Below are 13,951 nucleotides of genomic sequence, written 5' to 3'. Positions count from 1 at the left end.
ATGGTGTGAAACATATACACACAGATAAAACACAGGACAGAAAATATTTGTGATGGGATAGTTTGTATAATCTTGGCACGGTGTATCAATGATTCAGCAATATAGATGTATGTATATCACATTAGTATGTCCTCTGTCACTTCCTACTGCTGGCCCATATTCCTAAGTGCGAAAAGCCAGACACTGAACAGAAGCAGACGCTTTGCTATGGGTGTGGGGGGGGGGGGGGGGGTAGACTTTCATGGGACAGATGACCCTTTAACTTGGCAGCTAATTCTGTGTGTGTTGCAATTTTATGTGACAAAATAGGATTCCTTGTTGTCCATCGACTGCATGGCTTTGTTAAATTTATTAGCAATTTCCGTAACTCCCTGCAGCTGTAAGGAACACACACCAGGGAAAGCATACACAGTGTGTAAAAATGCCGTCATTCTAATTTGCCTTTTTATGCACACTTGCTGATGTAAAGATAGGTCCTGTAATTATCTGTACATAGCTGCAACAGCCAGCGGGAAAGCATTATACCGATGAGATTTGTATACAGTGCTTGACTTATCCCCTGCATGAATATTAGACGGCAAAGTGAAAAGGACAGGACAGAAAAGCTTATTCTTGCACAACCGTAAACTTCAGTTTGCCATCTTACATTTAATGTGCTTCGTATGTGAGAAGAGACCCTAAACGCTGGTTCTCCCTGGGCTTTTGAATAAATATATTTAAAAAAAAATTAAAAAAAAAACAAATATAAAATAAATAAAAAAATATTAAAAACATTAAATCTGAAAAAAAAAATCCATAATCAGCTGGACACTGATATATTTGTGGATTAAAATATAAAATGTTATGTTAAAGCATGACTGTGCACAACTAATGTCCAGAGATAACCTATTATTGATTATTTTGTGGAATAAGAGACGGTAATTTTGAACATATTACGCAATAATAAGAAATGCCGCTATGAAGAGAAATGTATGAAATGGTAAGAATAATATCTGATAGGATCGTATTTTGACAAACGTATTGAGGTTTTTAAAGGCAACTAAAAAGATTCAAAACTACAATACCCATCAAATATAGTGGCTTTGTATACTTCACCTCCTTGCAATTGATACAAATGATGCGGTTTTGTGGAGACAGTATGTTGCTGGATGAAATGGCAATGGTTAATATATTTTGGGGATTTGAAAATATAGCTTTTACGAGTGAGGTACTAGACATTTGGAATAATAATTAGTAGAATTGCATCCTGATAATTATATTAAAGTTTCTGAAACTTTTGAGCTACAATACTTATAAGCTATTGCTCTTCTATAAACAACACTTCTTATATATATATATATACACACAGTCACATATATGCACACACATATATACATACATACATACATACATACATACATATATACATGCATACATACACACCAGAAGTGATGTAACACAAAGTACACAGAGTTTACGAACGGTAATAAAGAAAGTATAAAAAAAAGAAAATTACTCAAGTAAGTTAAGTTCCTAATAAAGCCCATTATAGGTCCGAAACGCGTTGACTAATGCTAGTATGGTGAGCAACATACACATTAGCACTACTATATCTTAGAAGTTACTGCATTATACAGATTTTAGTGAAGTTCACTTTTGACAAACATATTATTATGGATTCTGTTACTTGAGGAGCCTTGGACTTTTGGACTATGATTAAACTACAAATAGAATTGGATTTATGACTCACATATGATATGTATTAAAGATCATTATAACATATATATATATATATATATATATATATATATATATATATATATATATATAAAATTTATTTTTAAAAAACCACAGTGGACCGAATATGTATTCTAAAGTTTTCAGCAATGTATTTTATATTAAATACGTTTTTGTTAAATGTGTACAGTTTGGCTTTTTTTTATGTATTTTGTTTATGTGTTTATTGGTAATCAAGTATTTTTAAGGACATAAACATTGTTTGGTGCTCTGCCTTATTGAAATTATTATTTTTGTGGCACTCTCTTTGACACATGGTCTAAGGGTTAATATTATAGGGCTAGCTAGGTATTTTGTATAAATAGAAGTACTTATAATCTCCACTTACATAGATATCTGTATCATTTGCTCACAGGCTGATAAAGACAACTCCCACAATTAAAGTGATGGAATGAAACATCCAAATAATAAAAAAGTAGATTTTAAAATGACTCTGTTTCACATGCAAAAACAAACAAACTATAAAACCTCTTTAGTTACCTGATTTGCTATGTGCAGAAAATCTTTAAAATATGCTAGATGACCAAACTTTGAAACACACTTATCTTCCACAATGTTATGTACATGATGTATAGCAGCAGGTGGCTAGAACGTTTGGGAAGAGGGTGGAACTTTCTTTATTGTGTCTATATTTTTCAAAGGATTGCTCGGAAAGGTGTGGTTTTAAAGAACCATTCATCAGACTGGCTAGTGAAATTGCTCAAAGTTTGCAGAAGCAGCTGTGGTGGGGACCTGACAGAAACTTTAATAATTTATATTAAATATTGATGTGAATTATTTACAATGTTCATAATTCACAACCTGAGAAGCATGAAAAGCACGAGTGACACAAGGTCAGCATACGAATGAGAAAGGCAAGCTTTGTTAGGCTTGCTGATCACCTTGGTAAGAGGTTAGCTTCAGACAAGACTGCACTGAAAACAAACATGCCATTATTCTCTTGGTGTGAATTGGTGAAAAAAAAGGGGAGGAAAGCCAGAGCAAACAAATAAATCTCTCTCCAGCAATTACACATACAAAAAAGTTACAGCCAGTCAGCCCATTTCTATATTCACAACAACTTGTTACTGAATAAACCCAAAAGATAATGCGTAACTTGGATATTCCAACCTTTAACTTCAAAAAGTACATATTATACACACACACATATGACATGTACATACATTTAACACATTACACCCAATTTCAATCCACTTGGGTCTTTTTTTAAGAGTGCACAGCAACGTCTGATTAAACTTACATATGCTCAATAGCCATACAAAAAATTCTGAGCTATTACCAAAAAAATTGTAAAGGTTAACATTCACAGATGCATCAATGTACAAACACATTACTCCTCATAAGAAAGTGTTTGTATATATATATATATATATATATATATATATATATATTCCAAAGTCTCAACTACTGAAAAATGTATACACTATGCTTTACACCAAATATTTATAAGATAGAAAATGGAACTTATAAGATTGATAAATATGTGATCTGTATTAAACATATACAGAAACCCATAAACATTGTTAAATGATTTTCATTTATAGCAAGCTACACACACACACACATTTTATATATATATATATATATATATATATATATATATATATATATATATATATATATATATATATATATATATATATATATATATATATATATACACACACACACATTTATATAAGAGCAGAATGGGAAATATATATATATATACACACACACACACACATATATACTGTGTATATATATATATATATATATATATACACGCACACATACACACACATACATACATAGACACACATAAACATACATAGATACACAGTCATACACACACATACATACATACACACATGCTATTGCTAGCAAATAAGTTAGGAAAGGAATACTGACACTAATTTAGTACTTATTGCTTTTTCCTGTCCAGCTGTATCTCAAGAAATTACACTTAGGTCAATATTCAAACTGAATCAATGTCATGTATAATTTTAGTCGGTATCCCCATTCTTAGACTGAGATATTTAGACATCTTTTAAACAATAAGAAAGTATTTAGTTATTTGACCAACTGTGCAGCAATTTTAGATGCCATGTGTATTTTCCCCAAAAGGGGTTACACTGTAATAAGCCACACAGTTGTATTTATAGTTTTCCTTTTGTTAGACTGATACACCCTTCTGAAATCTAAAATACTCAGAATATGCAAAAGCCATATTCCAACATCCTTATTCGAGATGTGATAACTTTTATTAGGCTATCAGAAAATATATGACATTTCATGCTGTTCTCATAAAGAGGATCTCAAAGTGCAGAAAGAAATAAATGTGTAATATTCTCCAGTCCCAACACTGCAATAATTATACATTTTATATGTCTCCACCATAGGCATCACTTTGTATATGAAGTGTTCAGACAACCTGAAATTTAGCGAGCGACAATGTGCAGCAAGCACGAACAAAAGACATTAAGATATTTAATTAAATAACCAAAAAAGTTCACTTTGAAAAATACACCTTTATCTTTTTAGGAACGTACAGCATTATTGGGGTTTTTTTCTTCATTTAAAAACTGCAGAGTGTAAAACTTGCCGTAAAATCTAGTATATAATAAACTTTGAATAAAATGTCTGTCTTAATTCACAAAGTATGTCTGTATCTGTCCCTGATTATGTGCATTTATTGAGTTTGCATTGATAACTGGATGCTGTTTAACCTTACAAGAGGAAGCAAAGACGTACAATTGAAACAGATCCTTGTAATCAGGTTGGAGCTTATGCCTAGTTAACTCTGTGCTACCTGAGCTAAGACACAGCATTAAGGTTAACTGTAGCCAACAGTTGCAGTAATACTCATGACAAAGGGGAGATATTAAACTGAACAGGCAGTTTCTTAGAAAATACGTGGTTATTATCAAAAAAAAAAAAAAAAAAGTAATTCCTATGAAGCACTATAAAGAGAATCAATTGAACATATATGGGATTGCAAACACATTTTACATTCTCTTATAATAATCCTTGCATTATGCACAAGTCGAAAACAGAATGCACTTTGCTTGTATCCGCATTTCGGAATTTGCCATTTTGCCCAAAGAATGTGTTTTAAAAAAAATATATTATTTCTTTTCTTCTACTTTGGCAGCTTTATGTTTATAAAAAGGGGTAAAAATTACATTTTTGATCATCACAAAAGAAGAAAAAAATTGCTGGTTGACAGTTCTATATGAGGTGGAAGATGCGAACATTAAATGTTAGCGGAAAGGTTTTAAAGTCGGGGAGGAAATTAAGAACAAAAAATCTGCACACTCCCAAAAAAAGGTAAGTCTGAGAATCTTGAATCAGCACTTTTCTAAAGGTTGTGTCAGGTATGACATTAATACACATTTTTCATTTATGACCACTATAGAACTTTTTTTATTTTCTTTTAAAAAAGTAGCTATTTTAAATGTGTTTTATGGTCAATATTTGCCTTGGTACCTTTAATTCAGCCTATGTATGTACATGCGTCAAATGGGCACTGGCAGAGATGCACCTGTATCATTAAAAGGAATGCATCAATCACTATATTTAACGCTAATTATATCTTCCTAATAAACAAAGAAATATATAAACATTGCAGGAAATCTAAGGAAACTGGCCCTCAACATATTTACAGGGGGAGGTCTTAATCAAAATATTTAAATTATTACAAAGAACTCTATTTGATGTTATATATAAAACACAGAAAATTATACCAAATATAAGAAATGTGTGTGTGTGTATATATATATATATATATATATATATATATATATATATATATATATATATATATACACACACACACACACATACATACACATATATACACACACATATGCACACAGTGAAGAGCACAATAAGAGGGTCCGTCAACACACGGATTTGCAAATAGAGAGGTTAAATCTCCAACGGACAGATATCTAGTTTTCTGGGCTTTTCAACCAACTCTCTTTAGGAATATAAAAATCCTTCAACTAGCCCGAGACAGTCAGTCTAGCTCTCCCTGTGGAGACCTCACTCCGTGGAGAAGTTCATTACGTTTTATGATCTTCTCAAGTCTGTCCTGCTTATAAGGCTCGCAAAAGGCCACAAATCTGGCAAACCACTGTGTATGCCATTAGACATTACTACTAAATGAATGCTATTTAAACTCTGTGCTCCGCAATGACCATATATTTATGCTTGGCTGGCAGCTGTCATTGTACCTTTACTCCCCGAGTCAATCAGAGATTTCTTTTCTTACCTCAGAAATTAAAAACATTGCTTTTTATTATGTGGTGGGGGGAAAAAAAACTATGAAAACGTACAATTGTATAGGTTATTTTTAACAAGATTTTGATTCTAATTACATGTTAATTGCAACTTATTGGAATAACACTTAAAATACAGCATTTGGAAAATGCATTCTAAAACTGTTCCACCAAAAGGTATCACAGCTTGTTGAAAAATCTAGTGTTCTGCAAGATCGATGTAGCTGTAAGGTCTCTTATGACACACTAAAAAATATTTCTAATTTTCTCAGCTTACAAATACTAATGAAGTAATCTTGGTTTTTCGCAGTTTATACCCACTTGGGGATAAAAACTTATATTCACACTAAGGCTCAGTGACAAAAGACAAGAAAAATACATACATACACAGTAATACGTTCACGTGTATTGATTTTTATGCCTGTGGCTAGCTGACAAATCCACGGCCTGTTTATTTAATTCAAAAAAGGTCATTTCTCATCTACATGCAATAAAGACAATTCTGGCAGCTTTAATCTTGCTTCCTTTCTTTTTGGACTTAAAGTATAATTTATTAAAAGTATTGAAAAAAAAAAGTTGTTGATGCTGGGTATGTGAACGACTTTGATTTCACAAACAACTCAACAATTGTGAAGGTTTTGGGAAAAATGAAAGGGTGCGAGGTGCAAGCATCTGCAACTCTGTGGTTGGCATTAGCAAAACACAATAATATGTTAACCTCTGAAAATAACATATAGCCCTAAATATTAAATTACATTTACAAAATAAAATCTTAAAGCAAGTCTTTCAAACAGAGACAAGAAAGTCCAACGACTAAAACAATGCTCATTTGATCTCAATTAAAGAGTAAAAATAAACACAAATAACAAGTCCATTTCAAGAGTGTGTGGAATAAAGGAGCAGCTTTGCTTTGATGCAGCATTTTAATATATACAGAGTGCACGGTATATGCTCTGAAACAATACTCTGGTCAAGAGACAAAGAACATTTCACGGCCCTATTCATTTGGAAAGGCTAATAAGGTAAACTTTCCATGTTAGTATTAGCACACAAACCAGCCGCCCTTGGTGACATTAAACAGATTGCTCCAAAGGAGCTGACAGCCAAAGAGAATAAAAACAAACACTTGAGATCCAGCTTTGTTTCTAACTGTACAGAACCAGCTGCTTCTCCTGTTACTGCACAGTCCTTACACAATCGGACAGATAACGCAAAGCCAAGATAATATTAACATTAGCCTATATTTTGTGGCACAGTGAATTACACTCCATCTTTAATACCACACCATAAAGAAAATACAAAAGAAAATGTGGTGCTTATTGTATATAGATTCCCAAAATTAGCGGATTACTAATGGAATATTCAGTGCCAGAGCTGTATGTCAATATAATAATCAGGTACTCCGATCAGAGAACAATGAGCATGTTTTTTGGTTTCCATGTTAACCCTTTTTGGAAGCTCCTGTTTAGTAACCAGGGGACAACAGACTTTTCTACCAATAAACCCTTTAAAAGCAACTCCCTTATGCTCCCCGGGATTCAGATTCCCTTCCTACCTTCCCCACAGAAGTTTTTACCTCTGCTTAAATACAAACTATAGTCGCTTATTATTTTTCTTATCTTATTTTTTTAATGGTTTGATGTTTTATGAGCCTTAGCTAGAGGTAATAATTAACCCCTGATTTGGGAAGAAAAAAAATATGAAGAGGGATATTAAGTTTTTTTTTGTTTTTTTTTTATTATTAAAATTAACCTCTTAAGTTATGAAATGATTTGAAGCGTTCATGAGATCAGGTCAATATGCATTATTTCAGCAGAAAGCAGTAATTAAAGAGGCACATTTGGGGGTATTCAAAAAAACCCTCCCGACACCAGGAAATTGACTGTGATTGATTAGGTGTGCCAGCAATTAATATATATATTGTAGTCATTTGATTTGCTACAATGTATCACTGACAACCTCAACACTGAAAGTGACACACTTAATAGGTGCCTGAGATTTGACTCCCTTCAAATCACTGGAATATATAATGATCACTTTTTATGAAAATAATAAATTAAATAAAAGTAAAAATGTAAATGCCACCTTTTCCTTACATTTGGCAGGATGTGGCTTTGAATTCCATAACAAAGAAGAAATGTGCCATTTGACAATAAGCAAATCTGTGTATTTTTTATTTTTAGACTGTTTATTGTATTGTAGAAGATACGAAAATAGATTAGGAAAGCAGATAGTAATAATAAAAATTAGAATGCAGCTTTCACGTAATCTTAAATTATGCATACTCTTCTCATCAACGATGCTTTGGGGTGATTTGTAAAGAAAAGAAACACACCTTGCCGATCACATTTAAATACATGAAAATATACTATAAAATATTATTTATTTATTTATATATATATATATATATATCTCAAAGTAAAAAACTATGTAGGTAGAATTATATAAGATTGTCTTCTACACCATAGATATTGGTAAATTACTGAAACTTTAGAGACTAGAAAACATATTTCCTTCTACTTGTAAATTATAAAAAAAAATCTTGGCTAGTGGATTTTCTTAAATAATACTTTACAAATCCTAACTAATTACATTTGTTTTACAAAGATTTTTTTTTTTAAATATAACTCCTCTCAAATATTAAAATATATTTGTATCTATCTTTCTCTCTCTCTTTATTATATATATATATATATATATATATATATATATATATATATATATATATATATATATATATACACAATGTATATATACAGCTTCTAATGGACATTAAGTATGTACACAGTAAAATGTAAATAGCTGCACAACACCTTTAACAGTAGTATTTCCCAGGCATTTTAGAAAACTGCACAGCAAGCCAAAAACCACAGTTATCATTTGTAGTGGAATTCTGCAGTTAATTAATAATCTGCTTCAGTGTCCACAGCAGATTCCTTTATTGATCTCAGGTTGGGGGTTTGAGAGGAAAATAACTGTAGCGATCTCCTTCACATCTAAGTATAAATATCTGTCACTGGTTTTGTTTCCTACACCTCCACTAACCATAGGTTTGTGGGAATCGCTCTGTGCAGATCAATAGCAGACATACAACATCTCCCAGGACATAACGCTAACTAAACACTACTATTTGTGAATCCTGTTCATTGAGTTCAGCACAAACTGATATAATAAGGATGGGAGATATGTGCAAATCTTAGTTGGTCCTTTCAAACGCCCCTTTCTGGAACCAACTTGCTTTCTGTGCAAAGTGATCAAGGAGATTCCTTGAGTATGCTTGCAAGACAAATATAAAGTATAAGAAAATCACTACCACTAATTTTTATTTCAAGGGACTGTGATAACATTTGGGGGGGGAAATATTTTTGTACTATTATATATGTAAATGAAAGGCTTATCGACCTCAGTACATGCATGGCTGTACCCTACCTGTTTTTTCTTTGATTTCACAAAGGACGCTGAAGAGGGCTGGCTTCATCCTATGGCAGTTTAGTGCATGTTTTCTGGAAGAAAAAAAATGCACACATAAAAATCCTACCATAAAATATAATTATATAAATCTGCAAAATCAAGCAATAAAAATTAAATGATTAACATCTGGGCCTAGCTACAAATTAATAAGATGCAATGTGCTGTGTTTGTTTTTTGTAAACAGATTATTTTAATTGACAATTTTTTAAATCATACGTATTAGTAGGAATTTAGTTTCACTGGTGGATTTACCATATTAAATAAGAGATGATAGATTTGTCATGTGCAATTTATTAATTCACATCAACATGTTTCAGTTTTTTTGGGAAAATTGAAGTAACACCTGCTACTCCTGCCAAAACTGCTAGAGAAGTTGTAACAGAAGCTTTTACTACGAAGGGGTAACAATCTGTAATGTTTACTCACATGTCAAATTAGCTTGCTATTATTGCATATATAAATCAGTCCTTGTCTGAAGCCAGCTGCTTCTATCCACATCAAAACTGATTTATTAAATGGGGGCAACTTTCAAGCAGCAGTATATTTTCCTAAGATTGTTTTTTTATCATTTCTTTTATACGTTTTCTTTTACTAAAAAAAAAAGCATCAGCAAAGTTACAAAGAGAAAAAAGAAGCAATGCTTTGTTTTGTTTTTAAATAATAAAAAAGAGAGGGGCCGTTTATAAAATGAATAGCAGATGGATTTTGTAATGTTAACATAATAAAATGTGCATCTCCACATAAACAAAGCACAATAAAAATCTGTACTCTCCCTATATAAACATCATTAAAAGAGAGTATGGCTGTTTACAAATCATGCAAACAAGTTGTCAGGAACAAACACAACAAAAGGTTGGATAGAAATTATACATTTATTGGTTAACAGGGTGCTTATAGAGTAGTCTGCATGTCGCTCCACATCAGAGTGGCTTGTAAGAAGGAAGCTGACTGTTTCCCGGAGCTGTTCCTATAAATATAACTCAATATTAGGGAGCAACACCGGGAAAAGGGACAATGCAGTCTGAAGAGAGAATTTAAGTGATTTTTCAAGCTGCTTTTATTGGCATCACTTTGACATTATAGGGACCAATAAATGACTGCAAATTGATTACTGAGGCCATTCCAAGCTGCATTTATTTATCATGATCTGCGTTCCTATATAGGGACTGTTTCTACCCTAGAGGCAGAACAAGAATGGACCTGAGGGGTCCTAGAAGCTGTATTTAGATGCACCAAGGGAGATGAAAGAGAAGCCTGCTATTGCTGCAAGCTGTGTTTATAGTGGTTTGCCATGCAAGGAGAAGGAGACTCCAGAATCACCACAACCTCTCTGATCAGCTCTACCCAAACATGTGCTGCTTTATTAGACAAACTGTCTGAATGAAGAAATGCTTCACTCCGGGATGAACAGGAGTGATTAGATGCTGTGATGTGTTAGTGAGGGAAACAGGGGGGTGCTGATATTTTTTTTTTAATTATCATTGCAGTGAAAACCAACTTTGCTTGTGCCTCATCCAGGCTCTGATCAGTGATGGTCATGATCTGGTGCAAGATGTCCCCAATGTCCTGCTTTCTACCGTCCCCGTCTGTCCCATCATGTCCATGTGGAGGTGGCAAAGTCATTCCCCCTTGTACCGAGTGACCGGCCATATTCACACCGGCCAGAGTCTGCATCATCCTGGTCTGATCGTCCATACTCCTCAACGCAGACCAATCAATGGTAACACTGACTGCAAGGAAACCTCACAGTCAGGGGCAGCACCGCTGAGGGGTCACTGCCCCACACATCAACAATGAAAAGCGGTAGAATTCCAAATCTTAAGACTGACAATCACACCTCAGGGTGGCTCTTCATTCCACCAAAGACCATCCAGAGATCACAGGCAAAGAATCTCATGCAAACAGAAAGTAGTGCCCAATTAGACTATTGTGGCTTTACTATGGTCCTTATGTTTAGGTCAGGTTCTTGCCACTATGTTTCTAATAGAGAGGTCAGGTCCTTGTTACTATGGTCCTTCTGGAGAGGTCAGGTCCTTTTCAGCACTTCAGGATATGTAGGGGAATTCCTATACGCTGAATCTTGATATTCTCTTTAACTGAACAATCAAATAACAGGCCAATTCTTCAGTTTATCCATTCAACTAGTAAAAACCCCACACAGAAAGGGAATCTCTCCACACACAAGGCAAGTGATGCTATGCTTTTCACTTCTCAATGTTTATTTTTCTTTATAATCAGTTTATTTCTTTATTCCAATACCGTAATGTCTGCAAACCAATGTCATTAAACCTGCAACACCACACACCTTTCTCTTCTTGTGAGTCTTGAATGTGCAGCTTACTTTATTTAATTTTTACAGCACGTAAAAAAACTGATAATGCTTTATCTATTCAATTATAAATAAAGTCTCAAAATGCTGTTTTCCCTCATAACAAAAAAAATCAAAACCTTAAAGAACATCCAGTCTTTATTTTCCTTGTTTTAATTATATCACTTTCTTCTTCACTCCTTTTTGATGCCAATCTTCAGTTATTTTTTCTTCAAAAAGTAAAATATATGAGATTTCATTCTTTCTGATGCCAATCTTCAGTTTCTCCTCAAAAATATAAAATATGAAATAATCAGTAAGTGGTGTTAGCTCCTCGCAGACCCCATACAATAAATGTGAAGTGTATAAAATAAATAAAAGAGATGAGTGTGAGGTAAAGTTGTATTAATGGCAGTGTGAGGTGATGGGTGCCCGCTGACGGGGCTCTCCCAGCAGCAATCAAAAAGTTAGTTGTCCCCCGGTGGCGGGGGGGAGATGGATGGGCCGGTGCCGGGCTCCCGGGCGGGGATTTATGTCTCCTCCGCTCGCTGCCCCGCTTTGCCCAGCTGCCGGTGACGGATTGACAGGCTGCCAACGCCACTCACTCACTGCGGACGTGTCACACTTTGAAGGAGGGGAGGAAATAAAAAGGGAGACAAAATATAAATAATGGAGGCAAGCTCCACCTCCTCCTGCAGCCCGGGCCCCGGGAAGGGAGGTAGGAAAGCGTAGAAGGCGGTACTCGCAACCCCCTCTGAGTTGAAACCCAGCACGCTAAATGGCGGCTGGATGGGGTTGCTAAGGAGAGAGCCTGCCGCCGTTGCTAAGGAGGATGAGGCAGGACTACCAATTATAGGGCGGTGTCTGGAGAAAGGACCAATAGCTGAGATCGGTCAATCTGGTGGGCCGAGCACGTGCGGTTTCTAGCGCGCCCATGCGTTCGCGATTGGTGGGTTCGAACCATGATGTGTGATTAGGCGTGGTTAGAGATGGCTGTCCTCCTTTGGTTGCTATAGAAACGGTAGAGGGCGGGAGAGTGAGGGATGCTGTGTGTATGAGAAGCAGCTCGTCCTGTCAGAGCATCTTCCCTCACACAGCGCTCTGGACCCGTCTCCCTGCGCTGCTCCCCCCCTAAAATAGTCAATACAATTACCTCAAAACAACATTTTACTCACTTATAATAAAGCAAAACGGTTAAATCAAAATACTAAATATTTGACAGTGAAGTGTCATTATATTTGCCTCACCCCATTGTGCAATAATGTTAAGCCTATAATTTCATGTTTTTAGAAAAACCGTTAATATTAAGACTACATACACTAACAGGAGTATTCCAGTAAGAAGGTTTCTGGAGTTACCTCTCTATTTACAACATAGATCATTATTAGGGATTGTGTTTAATTAAAAAAAAAAAACAATATTACTGAAATACTGATATTTTGGGATTTATTACTGGACTAGCACATGAGAGAGGTGGACAACGTAAAAAACACACACACACAAACATACAGATTCCTCATGAAATGTAGAACCATTTTTACAGTTAAAACTATTTATAAACTTTAAAATGGGACAAAAATTGGACAGTTTAAGTGCATTAACCCCTTAATGACCGCAGCACTTTTCCATTTTCTGTCCGTTTGGGACCAAGGCTATTTTTACATTTTTGCAGTGTTTGTGTTTAGCTGTAATTTTCCTCTTACTCATTTACTGTACCCACACATATTATATACCGTTTTTCTCGCCATTAAATGGACTTTCTAAAGATACCATTATTTTCATCATATCTTATAATTTACTATAAAAAAAATTATAAAATATGAGGAAAAATTGAAAAAAAATACACTTTTTCTAACTTTGACCCCCAAAATCTGTTACATATCTACAACCACCAAAAAACACCTATGCTAAATAGTTTCTAAATTTTGTCCTGAGTTTAGAAATACCCAATGTTTACATGTTCTTTACTTTTTTTGCAAGTTATAGGGCCATAAATACAAGTAGCACTTTGCTATTTCCAAACCCCTTTTTTTCAAAATTAGCGCTAGTTACATTAGAACCCTGATATCTTTCAGGAATCTCTGAATATCCATTGACATGTATATATTTTTTTTTAGTAGACAACCCAAAGTAT

The 13,951-nt window shown here is 34.4% G+C and overlaps 1 protein-coding gene across 1 annotated transcript in view; it reads right to left on the bottom strand.

The window, feature by feature from the left end:
• Positions 1-11,855, bottom strand: part of PBX3 (PBX homeobox 3) — a 402,498-nt gene extending 390,643 nt beyond the window's left edge. The window contains exons 1-2 of the mRNA XM_053695740.1: positions 11,008-11,855; positions 9,468-9,541 (exon numbers count right to left, since the gene is read on the bottom strand). Coding sequence (XP_053551715.1) covers positions 9,468-9,541; positions 11,008-11,204 — 271 coding nt within the window. The 5' untranslated portion in view covers positions 11,205-11,855. The remainder of the gene's footprint in view (positions 1-9,467; positions 9,542-11,007) is intronic.
• Between the last annotated feature and the right edge of the window lie 2,096 nt (positions 11,856-13,951).

This window comes from Bombina bombina, chromosome 12 (genome assembly GCF_027579735.1).
Source record: "Bombina bombina isolate aBomBom1 chromosome 12, aBomBom1.pri, whole genome shotgun sequence".
Taxonomy (NCBI): domain Eukaryota; kingdom Metazoa; phylum Chordata; class Amphibia; order Anura; family Bombinatoridae; genus Bombina; species Bombina bombina.
This window is presented reverse-complemented; position numbering and strand designations above follow the sequence as displayed.